Source organism: Aotus nancymaae, unplaced genomic scaffold (genome assembly GCF_030222135.1).
Source record: "Aotus nancymaae isolate 86718 unplaced genomic scaffold, 86718_ANA_hifiasm-v0.15.2.pri h1tg000025l, whole genome shotgun sequence".
NCBI lineage: Eukaryota > Metazoa > Chordata > Mammalia > Primates > Aotidae > Aotus > Aotus nancymaae.
The window spans coordinates 36,921,078-36,933,532 of record NW_026988438.1 but is presented as its reverse complement, the minus strand read 5'-3'; the positions used below and the strand labels follow the sequence as shown (position 1 = coordinate 36,933,532).

General features: G+C 42.6%; 1 protein-coding gene across 1 annotated transcript; it reads left to right on the top strand.

The window, feature by feature from the left end:
- The first annotated feature begins 931 nt into the window (after positions 1-931).
- On the top strand, positions 932-10,258 carry MALSU1 (mitochondrial assembly of ribosomal large subunit 1). The gene is made up of 4 exons (XM_012447780.2): positions 932-1,187; positions 2,432-2,610; positions 8,397-8,478; positions 10,043-10,258. The coding sequence occupies exons 1-4, from the start codon at positions 932-934 to the stop codon at positions 10,231-10,233; spliced, it is 708 nt and encodes a 235-aa protein (XP_012303203.2). The 3' UTR covers positions 10,234-10,258.
- The last annotated feature ends 2,197 nt before the right edge of the window (positions 10,259-12,455 follow it).

Here is a 12,455-nt window from a genome sequence, read left to right as displayed (position 1 = left end):
CATATCTGGTGTGATATACACAAAAGCTTAATTTCTGTATTTTTAAAAGATTTCCCAAAATGTGTGCTTGGAATTATTTAAAATAATGTAGCAAACATTTTTGGAGTGGCTGCTATGTGTCTGGCACTGTTTCAGGCATTTGAAATATTTGCTCTCTATGAAGACTTCCTTTCAGCAGCTAGCAAGCCTGGAGTTCAGAAACTCCAGAAAACTGGCTTCTGATTCTAACGTGGTCCCTGAGTGACCTGGGCAAGTTGCTTCCCCTGCCCTGGATCTATTTCAGTTCTCAAGTCCCATGAATGAAAATCGTGATGGCACCTCAGCGTTCCTTATTCTCACAGAGCAGGTCCCCACAGTGCCACCTCTGGGCGGAAACTCCTCCATACAGGGAGTGTAGATGATGGGCTGACCTAAAAACGGTTTCCAAATGGTCCTTTACACCTTTGCCTCCCACCCCACTCTAGCCCAGGATAACAGATTTTCCTTGTGGGATTTCAAATTTGCAAGGAAATCTTGAATATTTTTTGGTAGTGAGAGAGGGTAGAGTATATGTCATAACTCCAGTCTAATCAACAGCAGCAACTTCTGGACATTCAGTACCAGGAACTGTTTTAGGCGCTGTGGAAGAGTTAAAAATTATTGCCTTTATGAGGCTTACATGAGTGGACAGAGGCAGTACCAAAAAAAAAAGTGACAACCTAGTGCGCCACTACGAGACAAGGCAAAGCAAGGTGGGCAAGAGACACTAGCTCATACTTGCACGCCCTAATCCCCAGTTAGCTCTTCCGGGTCACTGCAGCCCTCACGGGCACCAGATCCTCCCACGGCCCGGCCTTCAGGTGTTGACTCCGCCCACGCGTCTGACGTAGAATTTCCAGGCCGGGCTCCGTGAGGCACCTCCCACCCGCGACGCCGACGCGAGGCCGCTGCTATGGGGCCGGGCGGCTGCGTAGCGCGCCGGCTCGCGCCGATAGTATGGCGCAGGGTGGTTTCCTCGGTGGCTGGGTCCGCGGCTGGAGCCGGGCCCAGGCTTCGGCTGCCGGCCGTGCAGCGGCTTCCCGTAGGAGCAGCGTTCGGCCGGGCCTGCCAGACCCCAAACTTTGTCTGCGGCCTGCACAGCGAGCCTGGGCTGGAGGAGCGGGCGGAGGGTACGGCCGAGGCGGGACGCCCAGAATCGGACGCTGCAGGTACTGGCGTGGAGGAGAACGAAGGCGGCCCTCTCCGGGCAGCCAGGAGTCAGGTCCCGGCCAAGGGGGCTGTGGGTTCCTCTCTTTCTGTATTTCTCTTGGGGTCACAAAGCTCCTGCACATCCAGAGCTGGAAGGGACTTCAAAGGTTGTTGGCGCCAACCTTTACGTTGCACAGTGAAGAAACTGAGGGCAAGAGATGAACTGCAAAATCCCAGCCTCCCGGACGGCCACCTCCGTCCCTTGGCATCAGTCTCACCGTCCTCACCTTTCACGCTCTTCCTAGGATCCTGGGAAGTGGATTTGTGGGGATTGTTGGGGCGTGAGGATTCTGAGGAACCAGGGTCTGGGTGCGAAGGGTTGCGTAGGAAGCGCCAGTAGAAGACGTGTCCAAGTTAATATCTTCTAGTTATTGCTTACGTTTTTAGAAACTTAAGAATGGTAAACAGATCATATCTAAGAATGTAGAGTATGAGAGGGAGAGGCCTTAGTGGACTTAGCTACTAGGTCCTTTGGAGTCAGCTTTAGAACTTAAGCGTGCTTTAAATTTACAGTCTGTAATACTCCAAACTGAATATCAAAATATCTACATCTTTAAGGGGGAAAAAAAAAGATTTTCACAGGTAACACTTGTTAATAACCCAGTGGGTTTGTATGAAAACTGAGGGTTCAAAATGATAATAACTTAAAAATTTAGCACTTTCAGTGACTGATCTTAGGCCACAGTAATTCTGCTAGTTCTCAGTTTCTTCATCTCTCAGTTGAAGGTTGTGGACCAGATACTACCTAAGAGCCCTTCCAGCTCACAGTTGTAGTACTGTGACCCGTTACGACTGAGATTCAATTTAATGTGTTCCAGGATATCAACTCCTACCCAATTTGTGGCGCTGTTTTTCTTTGTACAGCATTTCTGTGTTTGTGGTATATTGTTCCTTTTAAGTATTCATGAATAGAATGTCATTTGTCACTGACGTCTGGTTCTACTTACATATGGTTAATAGCGAAGGATGTATAGTGGCTCTGCGTAATCTGAGCACTCTGACCATAAAAGTTGAGCAGTGCTATGATACTACTGTCCACGTTCAGTTTCCAGGAGGCCTGGGCCCTGCTGTCTGTAAAAACACTTTGGATCTAAACACCCTCGTGGAGGAACAGTTTCCTCACTGTCAGCTGCCGGCATCTCTGGGTGCATACAGGTCTATCTTCTTGGCCGTCCTGACATAAACAACTATTTGTGCATTTCAGATCATACTGGTTCCAAATTTGACATCGATCTGATGGTTTCACTTCTGAGGCAAGAAAATGCAAGAGACATTTGTGTGATCCAGGTTCCTCCAGAAATGAGATATACAGATTACTTTGTGATTGGTAGTGGAACTTCCACCCGACACTTACATGCCATGGCCTACTACATTGTGAAAATGGTAGGATGCTTTCTTTTCTCTTTTGGACCATTAACTGAGTGGATTAGTGCCAGTGTATCAGGCCAAAGAACAATACTTAGAGAATAAACCCATCATACGAAGTTACAGAAGAAGCCCAAATTTTCAAGTTTGCATGAATGCATTTTATGTTCTTTGATAATGAAAGATATGGGAGCAAGTATCTAGCCTTATTGAGTTAGTATATTTTTTCTCTCTCTCTCTTTTTTTTTTGAGAAAGAGTCTTGCTTTCACTAGGCTGGAGTGCAGTGGTGTGATCTAGGCTCACTGCAACAGCCACCTTCCAAGTTAAAGCAATTCTCCTGCCTCAGCCTTCTGAGTAGCTGGGATTACAGGCATATGCCACCATGCCCAGCTAATTTTGTATGTTTAGTAGAGACAGGGTTTCTCCATGTTGGTCATGCTGGTCTTGAACTCCCAACCTTAGGTGATCCGTCCACCTTGGCCTCCCAATGTGCTGGCATTATAGGCATGAGCCACCGTGCCTAGCAGGAAGATAGTATTTTATAACCTGAGGCAAGCTAGAAGACAGTATAACCAGAGGGAGTTCTAGAGGCACTATCCATTGTAATAGCCACTAGCCACATGTGCCTATTTAATTATAAATTAAAATATAAATTCAGTTCTGCAGTTATATTGCTATATTTCAGATGCTCAATAGCCACATGTGGCCAATTGCTACCATATGGGACAGCCATAAAACATCTTCATGATTGTAAAACGTTCTATTGGACAGTGCTGGCCTGGAGTTTCATTCAAATTGTTGAGCATGCCCAGTGTTCCCAAGCACTGTACAGGGTATTGGGAAGGTAAGAACAGAAAAGATGTAGTCCTTCCCCTTACAGGTCTAGTTGAGGAAAGAAAGGGGGATTGTTTTCCAGTTGCACTGAATATGAATCAGAATGAGGAAGAAACTGTACTTGGAAGCCTCTAGCTGACTCTGGTACCATTCCATAGGGGCAACATGTGTCTCTTACTCTGTTGAGAACTGATCATAAAAGAGGCAGTTAAGAGCAAAAGAATAACTGAGATTGTATAGAGAATGGTTGTAAAATAAAAAGGTGGGGGTTGTAGACAAAACCCTGGTGCAACATGACAGAGCAGAAGAAGATGCCAAAATAGTGTACAGAAGAGATGTAAAGACAGTGTACTAGGGTCTCTATCAGATGTTATAGTGGGATGGAGTAAGAAGACTTAGTGACCATTGGACTTGGGGCTGTAAAAAGAATTGGAGGTTTTACAGAGATATTTCTGTCAAAGAGATAAAGAAATAGAAATTACCTTTACAGAGATTTTAGATGAGGAGAGATATGCAAAGGCCAGAAAGTTTACGTTTTTTTTTTTTTTTTTGGACACAGAGTCTCGCTCTGTCACCCAGGCTGGCGTGTAGTGGCACGATCTCCGCTCACTGCAACCTCCGCCTCCCAGGTTCAAGTGATTCTCTTGCCTCAGCCTCCTAAGTAGCTGGGATTACAGGTGTGCACTACCATGCCAGGCTAATTTTTGTATTTTTAGTAGAGATGGGGGTTTCATCATGTTGGTCAGGCTGGTCTTGAACTCCTGACCTCATGATCTGCCCACATTGGCTTCCCAAAGTGCTTCTGGTGTGAGTCACCACACCCCACCCATTTCCTCATTTTAAAATGTGCTATTCAGTAGCTTAGTACCTTCATATGGATATACAGTCATTACCACCATCCATCTCCAGAACTTTTTTCATCTTATAAAACCCAAACTTTATTCTCATTAAACAATAACTATCCATTTCCCCTTCCCCAGGCAGCTACCACTTTACTTCCTGTCTCTATGAATTTGACTACTTTTCAGTATCTCATAAGAGTAGAATCATACAGTATTTGTCCTTTTGTGACTGGCTTATCTGACTTAGCATAATGTCTTCCAGGTTCATCCATGTAGTAGCATATGCCAGAATTTCCTTCTTTTTTAAGGCTGAATAATACTCTATCTTACTTATATGCCACATTTTGTTTATCCATTTATCAATCGATGGACGCTTTGATTGCATCCACCTTTTGGCTGTTGTGAATAATGTTGGTATAAATATGAGTATAGAAATACTGTTCCTGAGGCTGGATGCGGTGGCTGATGCCTATAATCCCAGCATTTTGAGAGGCCAAGGTGGGCGGATTGCTTGAGCTCTGGAGTTTGAAACCAGCCTGGGCAACATGGTGAAACCCTGCCTCTACAAAAAAGACAAAAAGTAAAATAAAAAATTAGCTGCACGTGGTGGTATGTGCCTGTAGTCCCAGCTACTTGGGATGCTGAGGTGGGAGGATTGCTTGAGCCGAGGAGGTCGAGGCTGCAGTGAGCTGAGATTGTACCACTGTGCTCCACCCTGGGTGACAGAGCAAGACAGTCTTAAAAAAAAAAAAAAAAAAAGACTGGCTTCATGCCTGTAATCCTTTGCTAGGCCAAGGAGGGTGGATCACCTGAGGTCAGAAGTTCAAGACCAACCTGGCCAATATGGTGAAACCCTTTCCCTACTAAAAATCAAATAATTAGCTGGGTGTGGTGGAGGGGGCCTGTAATCCTGGCTACTTGGGAGGTAGAGGAAGGAGAATTGCTTGAACCTGGGAGGCAAAGGTTGCAGTGAGCCAAAGTCTCACCACTGCACTCCAGCCTGGGAAACGAGTGAAACTCAGTCTCAAAAAGATAAAAAATACTGTTTATGTCCTTGCTTTTAATGCTTTGGGGTATGTGCAGAGAAGTGGGATTGCTGGATCATACAGTGATTGTTTGTCATTTTTTTTTTTTTTTTCTAATCACCAGCCTAGCACAAAGCTGAATGTTTTTAATTTTTGGAGGCGCTCCTATACTCTTTCACAGTGGCTTTACATTTCCTCTAGCAGTGCACAGAGTTTCCAGTCTCTCCACATCCTCACCAGTCTTGTTACTTTCTGGTTTTGGTAATAGCCATTCTAATGGGCGTGAAGTGGTATCTCATTGTGGGTTTTATTTGTATTTCCCTAGGATTAGTGATGTTGAGCATATTTTCTTTTGTTTATTGGCCATTTGTATATATTCTTTGGAGAAAAGTCCTTTGCTTTTGTTTGTTTGATTTAAAGAGACAGTGTCTCACTTTGTTGCTCAGGCTTCAGTGCAGTGGTGTGGTCACAGCTCACTGCAGCCTGGAACTTCTGGGCTCAAGTGATACTCTCACCTTAGCCTCTCAAATTGCCAGGACTACAGGAGTAGGAGTAGTCAAATTCATAGAGACAGAAAGTAGAATAATAGGAGTTACTCAACCACACCCAGCTAATTTTTTTTTTTTTTTTGTAGAGATAGGGTCTGACCATATTGGCCAGCTCTTTGCCCATTTTAGCAGGTTGTTTGTTGTTTTGTTGCTGAGTTGTAGGAGCCCTCTATATATTCTGGATATTAATCCCTTATCAAATACATGATTTGCAGGTGTTTTCTACCATTCTGCGGGTTGCCTTTTTACTCTTTTGATAGTATCTTTGGATGCACAAAAATATTTAATTTTGGTGAAGCCCAATTTAATTTTTCTTCTGTTGCCTGTGTCTGGTATTACATCCAATAAATAATTCCCAGACCAGTATAGTGTTTTCCTCATTTTCTTCTAAGAGTTTTATAGTTTTAGATCTCCTGTTTAGGTATTTAACCCATTTTGAGTTCGTTTTTGTAGACAGTAAGATTTTCCATGTGGACATGTTTCCTCAGCACCATTTGTTGGAAGGACTGTCCTTTGTGCATTAAATGGTCTTGGCTCCCTTGTTGAAAATCATTTGGCCATATGCACAAGAGTTTATTTCTGGACTCTGTATTCTATTTCATCAGTCTGCCTGTCTGTCTTTTTGCCAGTTTCACTGTTTTGTTTACTGTAACTTTGTTCCAAGTTTTGAAATCAGGAAATATGAGACTCCAACTTTGTTCTTTTACAAGATTGTTTTGGCTATTTGGGATTCCTTAAGAGTCCATATAATTTTTTTTTTTTTTTGAGATGGAGTCTCGCTCTGTCGCCCAGGCTGGAGTACAGTGGCACAATCTTGGCTCACTGCAACCTCTGCCTCCCAGCTTCAAGCGATTCTCCTGCCTCAGCCTCCCAAGTAGCTGGGGTTACAGGTGCCTGTCACCATGCCCACTTGATATAGATTGAATTGAATTTGTAGACTGCATTGGGTAGTATTGGAATCTTTACAATATTGTCTTCCCATTCATGAATATGAAATATCTTTCCATTTACTGGCATCTTTAAGTTCTTTCAGCAGTGTTTTGTAGTCTTCAGTGTAAAACTCTTTTGCTCCTGTGGTTAAGATTATTCTCTTATTGTAAATGGAATTTTAAAAACTTTTTCAGGTTGCTTATTGTTAGTGTATAGAAATACAATGGATTTTTGTGTGAATTTGTTTAGTAGTCCTACTTGGGCTTTTTTGTGGAATTTTTGGGTGTTCTACATGTAAAATTGTATTGTTTTCAGAAATAATTTATAATTTTCCTTCTTCCTTTCCAATTTGGTTACCTTTTCTTTTTCTTGTCTAATTGCTCTGACTAGAACTTCCAATAGTTTGTTGAATAGAAGCAGCAGAAGTAGGCATAGTCTTGTTCCTAATCTTAAAGGAAAGCTTTCAGTCTTTCACCATTGAATGTATTAGCTGTGTGCTTTTCTTACATGGCCTTTATTATGTTGAGGTAATTTCCTTTTATGCCTACTTTGTTGAGTGTTTTTATTGTCAAAGTGTGTGGAATTTTGTTAAATGCCTTTTCTGCATCAGTTCAGATTATCATACAGATTTTTTCTTCATTCTGTTAATGTGTTATTGCAGTGATCAGTTTTCTTATCTTGAACTACCTTGCACTCCAGGGATAAAGCCCACTTGGTTATGGTCTGTAATCCTTTTATAATGGCGCTGAATTTGGTTTGCTATTATTTGGTTGAGGATTTTTACATCAAAAGTTCATCAGAGGTATTGGTCTTATGGAATGAGTTAGGAAGGGCTGCTTCGGGGGAGGAATTTGAGGATTGCATTCTTGTTTAAGTATTTGGTGAAACTCACCAGAGAAGCCATCTGGTCTAGGACTTTTGTTGGGAGATTTTTGACTAGTGATCCAGTCCCCATACTAGTTATGGTCATTTCAAACTTTGTATTTCTTCATGGTTCAATCAGTAGGTTCATTGATTTTGTCTTTTTCCTGCCCTAATTATTGCTTACTTTGATTTTGGAGTGATTGATGTATATGCAATGTCCTTTGTCTCTTGTAACAGTGGCCATCTTGTTTGATATTAGTATATCCGTTTTAACAAAAGAACCGAGACCATTTATAGGATGATGGGGTCCCATTAACATGCTATAAAGGTAGATAAGGTGAAATCAGTGGCATTGAGGCAACCCGGCTTTATAAACAGAAGTTAGTTATCTGCAGTCCCTAAAGGTGAAGGAAAGCTGGGATGAACACAAGTGATGATGTAGGTGAGTACCAAATGCTAGCTGAGCTTAGCCTTTCCAGCCTCAGAGGCACCTTGGTGAATGAATGGGGTGACCCTCTCAGAAGGGTTGGGATAGGAGGATTCAGGAGAGAGGTGTAGAAGGTGGATAAGATTTACAGGGAGAAATGGTTTCCCTAAGTTACTGATCACAGGGCAAAGTATAGCAATGAGAAATGAGTAAGATTAAAAAAAAAAACAACCCAAAAAAACCCAACAACAAAAAACCAAGCTACCAGCAGACCTTCAACAAGAACAGGCTTCCCCCCATCTTCTCTCCCTTTAATAAACAACCTTTTTGCAGTACAAACACCTGAAATGTGAAAGTGAGCCTCATGTTAAAATCGAAGGGAAGGACACTGATGACTGGCTGTGCGTGGATTTTGGTAAGTTGTTCTGGCATATTTTATAGGTAACTTGGTACTACACTAATCTTGAGTTGTTTTCAGTTGCAAAAAGATTGAGATCAAATTGATGAGTGTATTTCCAGGTAAGATTTTTGAAGTGTGATTAAGATTTTTTAGTTATAATCCAGGTGGTCTTATTCACATGTAGAATTTTCACCTAGTGACACCAAAGTACTCTAGATAATGCACTCGTGGAGGAAGGAAGATATATACTATATGGTGTATATCTGACTAGCCATACAGATCAGGAAGGTGGTAGACAACAGGATAACATAGCAGAGGTGGGAGAGATTCCTTAGTGGTGGTAGAGGAAGGTTTGGGGGCTGGATTGCACAAATAGATGAGGGTGAGGTTCTTTGAGGCACAAGAAAGGACAAGAGCAGGGGAGTAGAGTTTTGAAAAGATGTAACAACTTTGGGTATTAATGTGTACATAGTTTCAAAGTACCTTCCAACAAGATACTATTAGTACAAAGGAGTATATAACTGTATGTCAACAACTGAGGAATCTGAGATTTTATTCTACTTGTAAGTTAGTAAGTTGTCCTGCCAGTTTCATGGATACTAGTAAGAGTATTACAGTGTTAGAGACAAAGGACAGTTTATTACTCACAGCAGTAGCCAGCATCCATTTGCACTGGTTTCCTGAGCTCTAAATTCCATAGGGCAACACAGGGGCCAGATGACACCAGCACACACAGTTGTAAAAGAGGAACTCAGATGAGGATGCCTACACCTTTTTATCATAGGCAAGAAGCAGGCCTAGTTTTGCTCTGATGGTTTCTCAACTTTTGTTGCTATTAATGTTTGGACCAGGTAATTTTGCATGTGAGGGAGGGGTGTCTCTTGTGCATTGTAGGATGTTTAGCAGTATCCTTTTCCTCCTTTCCAGTTGTGACAATCAAAAATGACCCTAGACATTACCAATATTACCCAGTTGAGAAATGCTGCTCTAAGCAAAGCTGCCCTTTGCCCTGGATTGAGACAGTATCATCTTTTAAGAATATTCACTTTATGGGGCCAGGCGCGGTGGCTCACGCCTGTAATCCCAGCACTCTGGGAGGCCGAGGAGGGCAGATCACCTGAGGTTAGGAGTTCAAGACCAGCCTGACCAATATGGTGAAACCCTGTCTCTTTAAAAAAAAAAAATTCATTTTGCAAACATCCTTGGATAGTCAGAACAAAAGGCAGTGTTTTGCACAAAAGATGTGCAGAAGTGTGTTACCCATGGAGAATTGTCACAGGAAGAGAAACCTGACAGACCACCTTTAGTCTCTTCGATAAAGTTAGTATCACCAGTAATGTTACATATTGAGATGTACATTCTCCAGGTACACTGAGAAAGGCATAGCATCACTTCTGTGGTATTTTTGCCAGGATGTGGTCCACAGTTTGCCTTTTTAGTTCCCAGGTGATGCTAATCTGGGAAGCACACTCTGAGAACCATTGCTTTGTTCCTAGAGTTACACTAGTCAGTGTGTGTGAGGTAAAAATAAAAGCAAATGAACTGTTCCTTCATTTTAACTCTTATCTGTCCCTGATAGGCAGCATGGTGATTCATTTGATGCTTCCGGAAACCAGAGAAATCTATGAATTAGAGAAATTATGGACTCTACGTTCTTATGATGACCAGTTAGCTCAGATAGCACCTGAGACAATACCTGAAGATTTCATTCTTGGACTAGAAGATGATGATACTTCATCTGTGACTCCAGTGGAGTTCAAATGTGAATAAAATATTTTATGCACTGTTTTAGTCATTTCAGATTTGGATTGAGTCACTTCTTGGAAAATATAGCTCCTAAAGCCCATCATCTCCTTGGTTAGGCTGCTGTTAGAACAAGTCTTATCTACCTCTTGGGGATTCAGGCTAACTAAATGCAGAGACTTTAGGTAAGTAAACTAATAACTGCAACCAAGAATCAGTACACTCTACCCAAACTTCTAACATGCTGCCTTTATCCTGGAAATGTCATCAGAATTTCGAGTTAGCACTGGCTCTTGTGCTTGAATTCTCTGCACAGATATTTATTTAACGTAGCTTAAATGTAATTTTCTTTTTTTTTTTGAGATGGAGTCTTGCTCTGTCACCCAGGCTGGAGTACAGTGGTGCAATCCTGGCTCACTGCAACCTCTGCTGCCTGGATTCAAGCGATTGTCCAGCCTCATCCTCCTGAATAGCAGGGACTACAGGTATGCGCCACCATGCCCAGCTAATTTTTTTGTATTTTCAGTAGAGATGGGGTTTCACCATGTTGGTCAGGCTGGTCTCAATGCCTGACCTTGTGATCTGCCTGCCTCGGCCTCCCAAAGTGTTAGGATTATAGGCATGAGCCACCGTGTCTGGCCACTTAAATGTAAATCTGTTTCATAGAATGGCAAAAATTTTTAAAAATGACATAAAACATACCACCAGTCCACTGGTCCTATTATACTTTTTCTTTGAGCTGATGATATTCTTTTAGGAGGACTTCTGAACCCTTCCAGAATACTCCAGTAATCCAGTAACAGAAGAAAGCAGCCAGGCATGGTGGTCTCAGCACTTTGGGAGGCCAAGGCAGGAGAATCATTTGAACCTGGGAGGTGGAGGTTGCACTGAGCTGAGATTGCACCACTGCACTCCAGCCTGGGTAACAGAGTGAGACTCCATATCAAAAAAAAAAAAAAAAAAAAAAGAAGATTTACATTTAAGGTCAATTAATAAAAATCTGAGGTCAGGAGTTCAAAAGCATCTTGACCAAGATGGTAAAATCCCATCTCTAATAAAAATACAAAAATTAAATGGGCGTGGTGGTGAGCACCTGTAATTCCAGCTACTCAGGAGACTGAGGCAGGGAATTGCTTGAACCTGGGAGGCGGAGGTTGCAGTAAGCCGATGGCACCATTGCACTCCAGCCTGGGCAAGAGAGCAAGACTCTGTCACCAACAGAAGCAAACAAAGTGTGTGTTTGTTTGTTAGGAAAAACTCTGAAAAGGCTCTAGTGCATATTCAGGAGTCAAGGTTCACATTAGGTACCATGGTTAGACATGGTATACCACAAATCTGTCTAGAGTCTGAAAAAAATTCAGGAGAGAGATCCAAGATGGCTGATCACTAGCAGCTCGGGCACGTAGCTCCCAGTGAAGGTGCAGAGAACGAGAGGACGCCACACTTTCAGACGAATGTTTGTGGCTCGCGGACCAGGAGATTCCCAGCGGAGGAGCCCCACGGGTCGCCAGTGCGACTCTTGTGGCCGGCGCGGCGGTTTTGCTGGCGCCTTAAAGCGGCAGTTCTTGGTGCAGAGTCCGGAGATTCCTGGGCAGAAAGGCACCATCAATCTTAACACCGCTGTCTTGGCCGGCGCAGTGGATTGCTCAGTTTTCGGCGCTGGGAATCAAAAAGTTGGACGTCCGCTCAGAGACCTAGTTAGAAAGTCGGTAATTACAAAGACGACAGATGGATAAATATATAATCAAGGGAAGAAAGCAGCCTAAAAAGGCAGAGAATACTGAAAATCAGAATGCCTCTCCCTCTACAGGGGATCGCAATTCCTCATCAGTAACGGAACAAGGCTTAATGGAGAACGAGTGTGTTCCAATAACAGAAGCAGGTTTCAAAACGTGGGTGATGAGAAACTTCTGTGAATTAAAAGAACTTGTTCTAACGCAATGCAAAGAAACTAAGAACCTTAAAAAAAGGTTTGACGAAATGCTAACGAGAATGGACAATTTAGAGAGGAATATAAGTGAATTGATGGAGCTGAAAAGCACCACACGAGAACTTCGCGAAGCATGCACAAGCTTAAACAGTCGAATTGATCAAGCAGAAGAAAGGATATCAGAAGTCGAGGACCAGCTCAGTGAAATGAAACGAGAAGACAAGATTGGAGAAAAAAGGATAAAAAGGAATGAGCAAAGTCTCCAGGAAATATGGGACTATGTGAAAAGACCTAATCTACGTTTGATAGGTGTACCTGA